The 13727-nt window shown below is 35.8% G+C and overlaps 1 protein-coding gene across 5 annotated transcripts in view; it reads left to right on the forward strand.

Annotated features, from left to right (window-relative positions):
• Nucleotides 1–4335: 4335 nt before the first annotated feature.
• LOC121408408 (uronyl 2-sulfotransferase-like) overlaps nucleotides 4336–13727 on the forward strand; it is a 40041-nt gene continuing 30649 nt past the window's right edge. Inside the window, exons 1-3 of one of the 5 annotated variants that reach the window (XM_041599879.1) lie at nucleotides 4886–4966; nucleotides 12727–12799; nucleotides 13461–13533. In XM_041599879.1, coding sequence (XP_041455813.1) covers nucleotides 12797–12799; nucleotides 13461–13533 — 76 coding nt within the window. In that variant the 5' untranslated portion in view covers nucleotides 4886–4966; nucleotides 12727–12796. Of the gene's footprint in view, nucleotides 4649–4728; nucleotides 4967–12726; nucleotides 12800–13460; nucleotides 13534–13727 lie in introns of those variants that run through there. The other 4 variants (XM_041599881.1, XM_041599880.1, XM_041599882.1 and 1 more) reach the window with 4 other exon arrangements.

Genomic DNA, 13727 nt, shown 5'->3' on the forward strand with positions numbered 1-13727 from the left:
AATTCTTTCAAAATTTCTAGACATTCTTTGTTAGTTATTACTCCTTCACATGTATGTATTTCTTGATCGATTATTTGTTAATCTATTCTGTTGACATTATTTTTATAATGTATTTTATATATTTTATGTAAAGGGCTAATATTTACAAGCTTCGGCTTCACTTTGGTCCTAACCATCTCATGATATATGTTTTGTAATTGATTTTATATTGTATATTGGTTTTAATAAATGAACTTGAACTTGAACTTGAAATTCAGTACTAATTTTACTTATTACTGTTTCAGAAAATTGCGATATTTTTTAGTCAACATATTTATACTATTTACAAGAAAAAATGTCTTAATTATTCGCAAAATATTTATATAGAATTATTTGTTTTCAGGCAGTATTAATCATACTAAATTAATTATTATCTTCCAGTGGCATTAATTTCAACGATTAGCTAAATATCTTGCGACTGGGGGTGTTTCTGATATTACTTGGCAGATGATTCCATAAACTAGGACCAGAAAATGAAATTGATTGTTTTCCCAAATTGTTATTGTTTTTGTCAAGATTAACATTTCGCTTTTCTCTATTTCTTGTATTGTAAGGATGGTCTATAAATAACAAAAAAAAAATCAATAAAACTATGCGCCAACCGATTATTAATTAAATCGTGCATAAATACTCCTATCAAATATAAGTATTATTTAGTCTAGCTATTCTTTTTTTGAAGTAATAATATAGGGTTCAGGGTTGTTTTGCACGTCCCACCCCAAACTTCCTGACCAAAAATATATGAGTTGTATAAAATAACTAAGATTCTTTTTGTTACATAATTCCTCAATGTATAAAGTATTCCAATTTTTTTGCTTAGTACATCTCATACAATGTCAACCTGATTTTAAGAAAATTTGTGGGGGGTCTTGAAAGGGTTACTTGTGTCGTTAACGCAAATTCTTGATATAAAAAATAGAATGTTGGATATCAAGAAATTGATAGAAAGGATAAAACGGCCGTAATATCATCATAATGGCGGAATAAAAGAGAGGAAGTGAGAGGAAGAGAGAGTTGAAGAGAAAAATGTGGGAGAGCTATATAGGAAATGTAGGTTATATGGGTGCGTCGTGGTCTAGTGGTTTTGACTCTCGCCTTTCAAACAGAGGGTCGTGTGTTCGAATCGTAGCCATGGCTAGAAATTTATCCACATTGTGCTGCACTCGACCCAGGTGAGGTGAATGGGTACCCGGCATGAGTAATTCCTTGCATGCACTGAGCGCCGGTGATGGTAGCTCGAGATAAAACCGGGGTAATAATAGCAGTGTTTTATAAATCCAGCTGTTATTGTTATTAGAAGAGATTCCAATTATTCATCGAAATTGCAAAAGAAAAAAGTAAGTTGGAACCGACACATTGAGGTAGATAACAAGAGAAAATGTGGTGTGTGTGTGGGGGGGGTGTGGAAAGATATATTGAAAAGGGATTGTATTAGGGAGAGGGGTTAAATTTTATCCTATTGTAATGTGAATTACCTTTTTTAACTACGGAGCACTGTAATAATAACAAATATTATTAACCGAACAATGAGACTGAAGGAGGTTGTAAGATTGTTTGTATTTATACTTGGTGGAGAACTCGCATTGTTACCGTACGGCGTACAAACTATGTGATTCGGCAACCTTCTGCTAAAACTAATAAATGTACGTGGGGGGGGGGGGGGGGTTGCAAGAGATTTACCCACAACAGGAACTCTATTTTGTTTTAGGGCTGACAATGAAAAGACTTGCATATATTGGCGGATCCAGGGGGAAGGCTCGAGGGCGCGCGATTTTTCTAACAGACATTATGCTTCATGATGTAATTAGATTACAGATGGCTTTTGGCCACAAGTAAGAGCCCTAAATGGAAATGATATATTTTCATTTTCATGACAGATATATATGAAATTCAGTCATCCAAAAAATAAAATGATATGTCTTCCCATAATTCTTAAAGATTAGAGGCAAGTAAAGTGAATAGCAAACAACCCATTCTCAAAAGAAAGAAAAAATGAAAAAAGTGTTCGTTCGCTCATATTGTATGTATCCCAACCAATTACATCTTTCTTGAATATATCTTTTAAAGGAAATATAACATTTTCACAGCTGAATGCTTGAGTGTCTTCTCGATTGCTTCACTCGCTTCTAAATTGAACAAGTGGAATGCCTCTGGCCGTCTCACCTGCATCACGCGGTTCAATATAGCAGCAGTGCTGACTTTGAATACTACTCTAACTCGCACAAGATGTTCAGTGATACATGGTTACTCTTATGTCCACTTTTTATGAACTAGACCAATAAACTGACAGAGATATGATGGTTATTCAACAAAAAACACCAACATGGCCAAAGTTCATTGACCTTACATGACCTTTGACCTTGATCATGTGACCTGAAACTCGCACAGGATGTTCAGTAATACTTGATTACTCTTATGTACAAGTTTCATGAATCAGATCCATAAACTTTCAAAGTTATGATGGTAATTCAACAGATACGCCCAATTCGGCCAAAGTTCATTGACCTTTGACCTTGGTCATGTGACCTGAAACTCGCACAGGATGTTCAGGGATACTTGATTACTCTAATGTCCAAGTTTAATGAACTAGACCAATAAACTTTCAAAGTTATGATGGTAATTCAACAGATACCCCCGATTCGGCCAAAGTTCATTGACCCTAAATGACCTCTGACCTTAATCATGAGACCTGAAACTTGCACAAAATGTTCAGTGATGCTTGATTACTATTATGTCCAAGTTTTATGAATCAGATCCATAAACTTTCAAAGTGATGATGGGAATTCAACAGATATCCCCAATTCGGCCAAAGTTCATTGACCCTAAATGACCTTTGACCTTGGTCATGTGACGTGAAACTCGTGCAGGATGTTTAGTGATACTTGATTAACCTTATGTCTAAGTTTCATGAACTAGGTCCATATATTTTCTAAGTTATGATGACATTTCAAAAACTTAACCTCAGGTTAAGATTTCGATGTTGATCCCTCCAACATGGTCTAAGTTCATTGACCCTAAATGACCTTTGACCTTGGTCATGTGACATGAAACTCTAATAGTATGTTCAGTAATACTTGATTAACCTTATGGCCAAGTTTTATTAACTAGGTTCATATACTTTCTAAGTTATGACGTCATTTCAAAAACTTAACCTCAGGTTAAGATTTGATGTTGACGCCGCCGTCGCCGTCGGAAAAGCGGCGCCTATAGTCTCAGTCTGCTTCGCAGGTGAGACAAAAATGGCGTAATTAAAACTTTAAAGTCCCTTTTTTTCTCTCTCCAGTAATGCACAGTTACCTCCTCTACATTATTCGAAGAATAGCACAAACAAACGAAAGAAGGCTAACTTAAATAATTGGATGATAAATGATAAATAATCTTCATAATAATTGTCGTATACCACCTTGCAAATTTGTGGATTGGTAAGAACTGCTCCCTATCGAGAAGATTATGATTTCTTGTTCAGAAAGTATTACTTGTATGCATATACAGATATTTTGAAGATTCATGTTTTGGCGGACATACTTTTAAAAAGGAATATCATATTCTTCATTTTTTTTCATTTTGCAAGAAGAGAAAAACAGAGAGAGAAAAAAATAAAGCAAAATAGGATGACGGGAGTAAAAGAATAATAGAATAGGTAAGAGAATATAAGACGACGAAGAAAAAGAAACGAAAAAGAAGAAGCACAAGCAAAATCATAACAAGAATAAATAGAAGGGAAATAGAAAGAGAAAACTTAGGAGATGGAGGAGGTGTAGGATTACACAATTATCAGTGAAGAAGAATAAGGAGAAAAGGAAAAGGGAGCATTATAAAAAAAGAAAAAGGAAAAAAAGGAGGATTTCATTTGCAAGAGGAAACAAAGCAATACTATATCAAGGGAGAAGGGGGAGGGTCGATAAATAGGAAGAATAAGAACAAAAAGATGAGACAGAGATCGAACAGCAGAAAAAAGGAAATGAGGATGATAAGATAAGAATATCGAAAAAGAAGAATATGAGAAGAAAACAAATGAGAATAATAATTTTGATAATAATAAGAAGATCGAAAAAGAAGAAAAGGAAGAAGAAAGGAAGGGAGAATGATAATATTATGATAATAGTAATATCGAAAAAGAAGAAGTCCAGGAAGAACTTCAAAACCCACATCGCAAACAATACACTCTCAAAGAAGTCGGACATAATTATAGCACTTGAGCGACAGGTGAGCTCTGAACTCCGTGCAGCCAAAACAGGAAATGAACTGCGCATGCGCGAAAACTATCAATCGATCAATTCACTCATCGTTGATCGCACACACGCTTTTGTAATCAACGATCCAGCTCGCACGCACGGAACAATGGAGCTGTTCGAACTTGACATGGTCGGCTGATCAATCTCGTTTGGGGTGTTAGAACCATGGAGCTATTAATAGCTCAATGTTAGAACCTATTCTACTATGCCGTCGCGAACGGGTAGAGCAGCCACCTAATCTAATACATAAACACGATAGTAAATTTACCCAAAGAATAAACACTTCCAAAGGGTTTCTTTTGTTGTAAAATACCTTTATGGTGAATTCTTTCAACGCTCCTCTTCAGAGTACTCTCTCACGTAATAAGACAGTGGTATGTCAACTTTGTTCCGTACGAAATGCTGAACATAATTAGTGAATCAGTGAAATGTTTTAGAAGATTGCGGTTGCGATATGTTTCATAAGGTTTTACTTGAAAAGTGTCGGTTCCGTTGGATGGATACTTGCAAACGAAGAGAAAACGATGCTTTATTTGGCAAAGTTTCTTCCCTGAATACTGGACGCCTGATGACGACATGTTTGATTGCGTCAAAGATGGTTAATTATCGGGTCGTCGTTTTGCTGATGTTTGTCGTAGTAGCAGGTGTCTTTCTTGGTTGGAACAGCAGAATGAGAGGAACTACAATACAAGGTATGAACATGATGGTGAGCAGGGTGAAAAAAAAGAAAAAAAAAGATGGGGGGGGGGGGAAGAAGAAAAGGGAAAAAGAGGGGGAGAAGAAAAGTGGAAAAAGAGGACGAAGAGAAGAAAAGGGGAAAGAAGAGGGGGGGAGAAAAAGAACAGACAATTGTGTTTAATTCTCTCAGCGCTGTAAAAAAGGTCGTATGATCGAGAGGGGGGAGAGAAGAATAAAAGGGAAACAATCATATTGAACCTAAATACATCATTACACAACTTTGAGACTGAATTTAGAGAATTTGGAACTATATGTAATGCATATCATTATTCGGAAAATTTGAATTTATCTTAGAAAAAAGGTATAGACTTCATTATATCAAGAGAAAAACATAAACATTCCTTAATAATATCATGATGTTTGTTCGATAGTCGAGGGACTTATTTCCCACCGTGAAGCTGTTGTAAATATGCATGTATAGGGGCCAATATCACTCACACAACATGCGAGGTTAGTAATACCATGGATCCTACTAGTAGGATCCATGGTAATACTAACCTCGCACAACGCATGTGATTTCATAGTGGACTGACGTTTTCATTCATCACACGAATGTGAGGGAACGAAACACGCCAAACAAATTCAATATTTCTCCACTATGACTCTTGCAATTGAACATTCGTATTTTAACTTCATTTTAAAAAGGAGTTATTTATAAAACTGTTTTTATCGCTTACCTCCAAATATCAACCGTTCAATCCCACTGATCTCTCCCCTACCTGGATGGGAACAATAACGCTGATTGGCCTATTCCGTGTTGAAGCACCGGAAGTTGGTACCTCCGCAAGCCGAGTTCCCCAAAAAGCCAAAATCGGAGTAGAATCTGGTACACGGCAATAGTGTCAATTCTTAATTATACTTACCAAATCAACTCTTATAACAGCACTTTTCATTGTGAATTTATACCTGATACAAAGTTTAAGATGTCGTCCTGTGCCACGTATAATTGCACTTGTTGTGACGACCGTGGAATTAGAGAAAATGGGATTACTTTTCACAGATAAGACAAGCTGGTGAACTGCATAGTTGTAGACTTTATGTAGTCCCATGTGCTCAAATACATGTGTGGTAATTCTAAATTACCAGAGCAAGTTTCCAAAACTTTAAAACTCCGGGGGGGGGGGGGGTTATCGATTGTTGTGATTTCTCTGGAAGCGTGATGAATTCAAACCAAGATTCAAATAAATATTCAGTTTATTAATATTCACAAATGTCACCAAGTTTTATGAGTTTATCAATCATGTTTGGACAGAAGAATATCACGACTGAGACACGAAAATACTGACCGTGTATAGCATGTATTGTGAAACTTAAGTTAAGACTGAAAATCTGCCGTTTCGGAGGAGTTAAACAAAAATATTTTTTGCAAAGCATAGATCCTGACCGAAATAGACTGATTTTTGGGACAAGGACTGGATCTACAAGGTATTCTGAAAATTATTTATCTTTTATTTGTGAAAGGACAATAAAATTTACAAGCTATAGGTACATGTACAGTATAGGACTAGGACTTTAGGGGGCTTATGTAACTTGTGGCATGTGAATTTGTGATATTTCTCTGTCAACAATAGATCAAATTATTTTTTCCAAGAACTCTTTTTTTTAAGTACGTAAAAAAGACATTAAGCTACAGAGACGGATTTACAGACTTCAGAAATTTCACAGAACTTATTTTGAGATGCCGAATGTCTTCAAAGAAAAAATGTCTCGGTGGGGTGGAGCAATTAAAAAGGGGGGGTTATTAACCAGAAATTTAGGGGGTGACGCAATGAAAATAATCTGACAAGCAAAAAAAGGTTATCAACCCATATTTAGGAAGGGATGCAAAACAAAAGAAATAATCTGACAAGTATCAAAAAAGGGTTATCAACCAGAATTTCAGGGCGGACCACAACGATTTTAGGGGGGTCCATCTGAATTTACGGGATGCAGGAAAACAATTGACAGGCAAAAAGAACAAAAACAAGTTGTCAACATAAATTTGGGGGGTCTGTCCCCCACCTAAAATTTAGGGGACCAGGCCCCCCCCCCCCCCCGCTTCCTATACAGTATATGAACAAACTGGGTAGAGGATAATTGAAGAGGGTCGATCGTTGTGACAGAAGGAAAGAGAGAGAGAGGTCAAGTCCACCTCAGAAAAATGTTGATTTGAATCAATAGAGAAAAATCAGACAAGCACAATGCTAAAAAATTCATAAAAATCGGATGTAAAATAAAAAGTTATGACATTTCAAAGTTTCGCATATTTTTAAAAAATAGTGATATGAACGAGCCAGTTACATCCAAATGAGAGAGTCAATGATTTTACTCACTATTTCTTTTGTGTTTTATAGTTTGAATTATACAATATTTCAATTTTTACGAATTTGACGTTTTGGACCTCCTTGCCGGAAGCACAAAATGTTGAAATAATGGAATACCAACCGAGATGTGCATATAACTGTTTTGTGAAATGAAGCGAAACTTCAAAATGCCATAACTTTCATATTACATCCGATTTTGATGAAATTTTCAGGGTTATGCTTATGGTTGATTTTTTTTCTTTTTATTCAAATCAAGTTTTTGTTGGGTGGACTTGTTCTTTAAAGGGCGAGTCCACCTCATGAAATGATTATTTGAATAGAGAGAAAAACACACAATAATGCTCAAAATTTAATCAAAATCAGAAATAAAATATGAAAGTTATATTTTTAAAGTTTCACTTAAGCGATGAATTTTTCGGTGTTACACTTGTTTGATTTTTTTTTTTTGGGGGGGTGGGGTAGACTTAAATTAAAGGGGGGTTCAAGCCCAGTGTTATAAGCCTTCATAACCTAGAAAGTCCTCGCCATATCGATCCTAAGATGGTTATCTGGAAACCTCCAAAATACCCCTAGACAAGTCAAGGATTTCATCCATTTTTCCGTAGATGAGAAAAACACCAACCCTTCAAAATTATGTTTCCGAATTGTATACTGGGAAGTACCATGGTTTCAAGAAAATTGCGAATTCTGGCACCTTAAATATATGAAGTTTTGTATAAAAAGCAATGAGTGCTTCAGTGTGCAGACAGCTAGCATATCGCTCACAATTCACATGCTATAAATGGGGCGATCGCGTTCCTTTTGGGAGAACTGGTATGGCGGACAATAGAACTCGCGGGCTTCAAACAAAGGACCCTCCCCGCATATCCAGTTAGGGGAGAGATCAGTGTTCAATCCGTCCTTAGTTATCCTTGATACTGCGGTGGAAAGTACGCAAACAACAATCGAAAAGCAATTTTTCTATCGAACATTCTCGATTCAAGTCGTCAGCGCATAATAGGAAATTGTACCAAAAATCAACAGGTTGCATCTCATGTATATACTTATTGGTAAAGTACGCCATCTTTTGACAAAATGATGATGAAAGTGGATTGAACGAGCAAGAAAATAATGCTGATCGCCTAGAATGCAGCCAGCTTGCAAAACCGTAAACAAAGGTATAGGTATACCGTAAACAAACGGTAGGCACTTAAGAACCACGTTTGAAAGGACACTCGTAAAATTACGTCACTCTCGCGATGAATATTCATTGGATCGTGGTCGTGCGTGTTCAATACAAACTCTCTGCGCAATGACAATGACAATGAATTTTATTCTTGAACGGCCCCGCCAGGGGGCATGGAAGAATAACAAACAAGTAAGATTTAAAGATAACACAGAAAGCATATATATACTATTTACAAATCATGAACTTCATAAGGTAGACATCTTTAATTAACTAATGATCAAATACTATTACTAAATAATAGTTAAATAGGTTCTTAATGGCAAACAGTGGCAGTAGTATCTTTCAAAATATGTATACAATGTAAAAGGAAAATAGTATGAAGACATCAAAATCTGGACATAATGATTTGACAGAATCGTGATAATTTCTTTAATACATTTTTGTTTCTAGAATTAAAAAGCTGCTTCATTTTCAAAACATTCGGTCGACGAGCATAAAAGGAATTAATCAGAGCTTTCCGATCTGTTTAAAAAAACGGACATTTAAAAAGAAAATGAAACTCGTCACCTGGATCATTCATTTTACACAAGGTGCACAATTTTACTTCTTGATCAGGAAGATATCGTCCCTCGCTTACAGGTAGTCTATGGTTTCCACATCTAAATTTACATAATGCTAACCGATCCGAATAATCAAGTTTGATCAAATAATCCTCAAAAATGTAACTTTCTTTAAATATCCTATAGTTAGTGCAAAGGCGGTTTCTATTTACTTCCGAACTCCAATTCTGCTGACCAATATCATTTAAACGAAGGTTGACAGCGGATTTCACCCAATTTACATTGACGAAGATGGCTCGGTCGGACCAAATATTAGACATACCACATTTGTCGAGAATATCTTTCACCTTAACTATCCACCTGGGACTAAAGATTTCTTTATCATGCAATTGACGTAAAAGGTTATAGATAATACAAGACAGTTTCGATCTCCCATGTACATTTCCATTTAATCTAAGCCAAAAGTTAACCATTCGCTTCTCGATATTGTAAGACAGGCTTGTCCTCCCGAGCTCACCAAATGCCATGCAGTTAGCTGTTCCACGCTTCAAACCTAAAAGACTCTTAAGAAATTTCTTATAAAACATTTCAATACATTCTAAATTTTCAAAACCCCAAACTTCACTTCCATACAATAAAATTGGTGCAATAAGTACATCAAACAGTTCACATTGAACATCAATTGGTAAGGATAGTTTCCTGGCTTTGCTTTTCAAATGGAACATAGCTCTACGAGCTTGATTAATTTGTTTTTTCATTGCTTTCTTGAAAGAACCGTTATAATTAAAAATAACCCCAAGATAAGTGTAATCATAAACAACCTCAAGGGAATTTTCACCAAACATAAACTGAGGAAACCGACGGACACGTCCTCTGGAAAAAATAACAACTTTGGTTTTACTGGTGTTTACAGTGAGCTTCCATAAATCACAGTATTGATAAACAGCTGATAAAGCACACTGTAGCTCCTCAGCAGACTCAGCAAATATTACAGTGTCATCAGCATATAATAATACATACAGACGCAAAAATACCTCAACATCCTCATCACTTAAATACTCTCTTATTGCAGAGGAGCACATATCAAGACCTTTATAATGTCTACTAACAAAAAGTTCAAAATCATTGAGATAAAGTGCAAACAAAAGGGGGGATAAATTTTCTCCTTGGCGTACACCAATGTTACAAACAAAAAAATCAGACAAATTATTACCGAGTTTTACACAGGATTTTGCATTCTTATACATATTATAAACAACATTGATGATTTTTCCATTAATCCCTGATGATATCAATTTTGACCAAAGACTGGACCTATCTACAAGGTCAAAGGCCTTCTTATAGTCAACAAAAGCACAGTAAATTCTTTTCCCACGTTTTAAATACAAATCAATTAGACCATGCAAAGTAAAAATGTGATCCAGGGTACTATGCCCATCTCTAAAACCAGCCTGCTCACTTCCTAAAATACCAGCACACTCTAGGTAAAGCGAGAGCCGGGCATTAATACATGCTGTAAACAATTTACCAACACAGCTCAGAAGAGTGATTCCTCTATAATTGTCTGGATCATCAGGGGAACCTTTCTTTTTGAATAATGGCTTAATCATACCTAGACACCAAACAGAAGGTACAACACCTGTGTAAAGTACAACATTGAAAACTCTAACCAACAAATTCACGAAAGAATCAGGACAGTTTTTCAGTTGTTCATTAATAATATTATCGATCCCACTAGCCTTATTATTCCTTAATTTTCTTATAACAAGAATGACTTCTTCATAGGTAAAGTCTTTATTTATAGCCTCATTTATTGAATGATCTACAACAGAAGGATCAAAATCAATTTCGTTTGAACTCAAATCTTCTGGCTTCATACTTAAATTCTTGAAATGTGTCATAAATGCATTTAACGGAATGTCATTTCCTTTTTCTGGCGATTTACAAGCATCATCTAACAGTTTCCAGTATTTCTTGGGATTAGAATTTTTCAATTTTTGCAGAGAAGTGTGAAACTCTTTATTATATGCCCTTAATTTTGTCCTAATAAAACGTTTGCAATTTTTTGCTAATTTCTTAAGTTCTAACTTTGCATCAACAGAGTTCAACTTCTGCAACATATGTTTTTCTTTAAAGTACTCTTTTCTACGGGTTTCACAAGCTTTATCAAACCAGGGCTTATCAGTTTTACCAAAATGATTATTACGTCTATAAGCATTCGTCACTGAATGTGCTTTCTTACAAATTCCTATCGACTTAGCAGGATCGATTAACAATCTATTCAAGTCTTTAACCATATCGTCCATAATGCACTGAGAAATTGATTCACTATAAAAAGAGTCAATCTTATTATTCACATCATTAATTGCCTCAGTATCGAAAGCATTATGATAGGAAGTTTCAACTTCCTTTTTCCAAGATATTTTCAAAGGTTCATATATACAATCTTCATCGATAAAACAATAATTTTCTGTAGTCGGAGGCACGTCGTGGCATGTATCACTTAGCTGAGCAACATCAAAAGTGAGTTGGACAGAAATGGCTCCATGAGCATCAGACAAGCACTTATCTAAGGGGTAAACATGAAAATCTGTAATCTTCAGAGAGTTTGTATTGAACACGCACGACCACAATCTAATGAATATTCATCGGCGAGAGTGACGTAATTTTACGAGTATCCTTTCAAACTTGGTTCTTAAGTGCCTACCGGCTTGTGAATAATATCGCGCGCCCTCTTTAGGCAAAAATTGATATCCACGCTGAGAAAAAGGTATCTACATGAAGATCACGAGAAATGCTCTTATTTTATTTAAAAAAAAACAGCAAAGAGAATTCAACCAACGATCCATATTGTTCGTTAAGTGTCATAGCACAATTAGAATTCTTAGCTATGATGTAAAGTCATAGTTATTTTAGAAAAAAGGGTATTCGCGTGTACCAGGTGCATATGAATCCTTCGCATGCGAGATGATTTGAAACCATGGGTGGGGCCAATATATGCTGACATCCTTGCTATAATTTGGCTAATCTTGTGTGCCCTTTCGTTTGTTTGAAGCAGCTTTTCTCCGTGGTTTTCCACTCAGTGGAGCTGGAATTTTTTCTAAACATGGTTAAATTGTTCACAGATTGTCATGAGGGGGGTTGTTTGTGGTATTTATGTCGCATTATTTAATTTTTTTTTTACAATTCGTAACTTTTTGGCATTCCTTTTCGTAGCCCTGAGTATAGTTTCGAAGTTCCCAGTCCCTTTTACCTCTCTCGGGTCAGCGAAATACAAAGCATGCATGCCCCGCTAAGGATACCGCGCGCTACACGCGTCACTTGCACTTGTACTCTATGCAGCAGCAGTAATCGCAAACGCGTAACGCAACTCACAAGCGATGTGTATTTCTTGCGACGGTACATGTTGCAAAACTTCATCACAGAGGTTTTATCTCCCGATTTCTTTGACATACAAACAATATTCTCACTGAACTGTCACCTGCTTGCTGATCAGGTGAAAATGAAGTGAGAATATTATTTGTAGGCCTAGAATCTATGTCAACATCAGTGAAATCGGGAGATAAAACCTTCATGATGAATCTTTGAGAAGGTTACCTTTTCTTGATAATTAGGTCAATCCAATGACCTACCTACCCAGTTTCATTAAAACATCCTTTATATTTAATCCTGTATTTTAACAGATTCAGCTACCTGCTACTCAACGCTCCAAAATCAAACTGTGCCAGTGCTCTGTTGTACACAGTTCAGTGCATGGTTAGTATTTTGACGTAAAATGTAATATTTATATTGAATGATTGCATGATGCCGCAGTAAATCTAAATTCCAACATATGATGAAGTTGTTTGGTTGAGTCAGATAATCAACTCAGTGCTAAGTTCCAAAACCCAAAATTTAAATTGTCTTAAACAGATTTCCTATTAACCCTTTTATTTAAAGGCAAATTTGATCAGATTTTCTTCTGCAAATTGGCAACATTGATATTTTTTTTTTTTTGCTACACACATTCAATGAAATTAATGTCTCTAAAATTCATTTACAAATAAATGAACTATATTTTAACATTATGTTTGCCAATTCATATGTAAAATTTTATTTCTATGTGATTAACAAAATACAATTCTTTCTATTAAACATAAAAACCTGTGAGGTAAAGTAAGAGTTTGAACACTTTATATATACACTATTACAACTACTGCTTTTAATAACAATAACAATGATACTATTACTACTACTTTTTTTTCGGGGGGGGGGGGCGGGCGAAAATATGTTTTGCCCCCCACTTTTTTGTTTTGGGGGGCGAGTGCCCAGCCCCCCCCCCCCCCCACTTCCGGCGCCTATATGCTGGGGTCTAGATCTAATGTTTCTGCCCAGTTTCATTAAAACATCCTTTATATTTAATCCTGTATTTTAACAGATTCAGCTACCTGCAACTCAATGCTCCAAGGCCAAGCTGTGCCAGTGCTCTGTTGCACACAGTTCAGTGCATGGTTAGTATTTTGACGTAAGACATAATATCTATATTGAATGATTAATGCCGCAGTAAATCTTAATTCCAACATGTGATGAAGTTGTTTGGTTGAGTCTGATAATCAACTCAGTGCTAAGTTCCAAAACCCAAAATTAAAAATTTCTTAATAGATTTGCTATTAACCCTTTTATTTAAGGGCAAATTGATCAGATT

Source organism: Lytechinus variegatus, chromosome 2, assembly GCF_018143015.1.
Source record: "Lytechinus variegatus isolate NC3 chromosome 2, Lvar_3.0, whole genome shotgun sequence".
In the NCBI taxonomy this organism is placed as follows: domain Eukaryota; kingdom Metazoa; phylum Echinodermata; class Echinoidea; order Temnopleuroida; family Toxopneustidae; genus Lytechinus; species Lytechinus variegatus.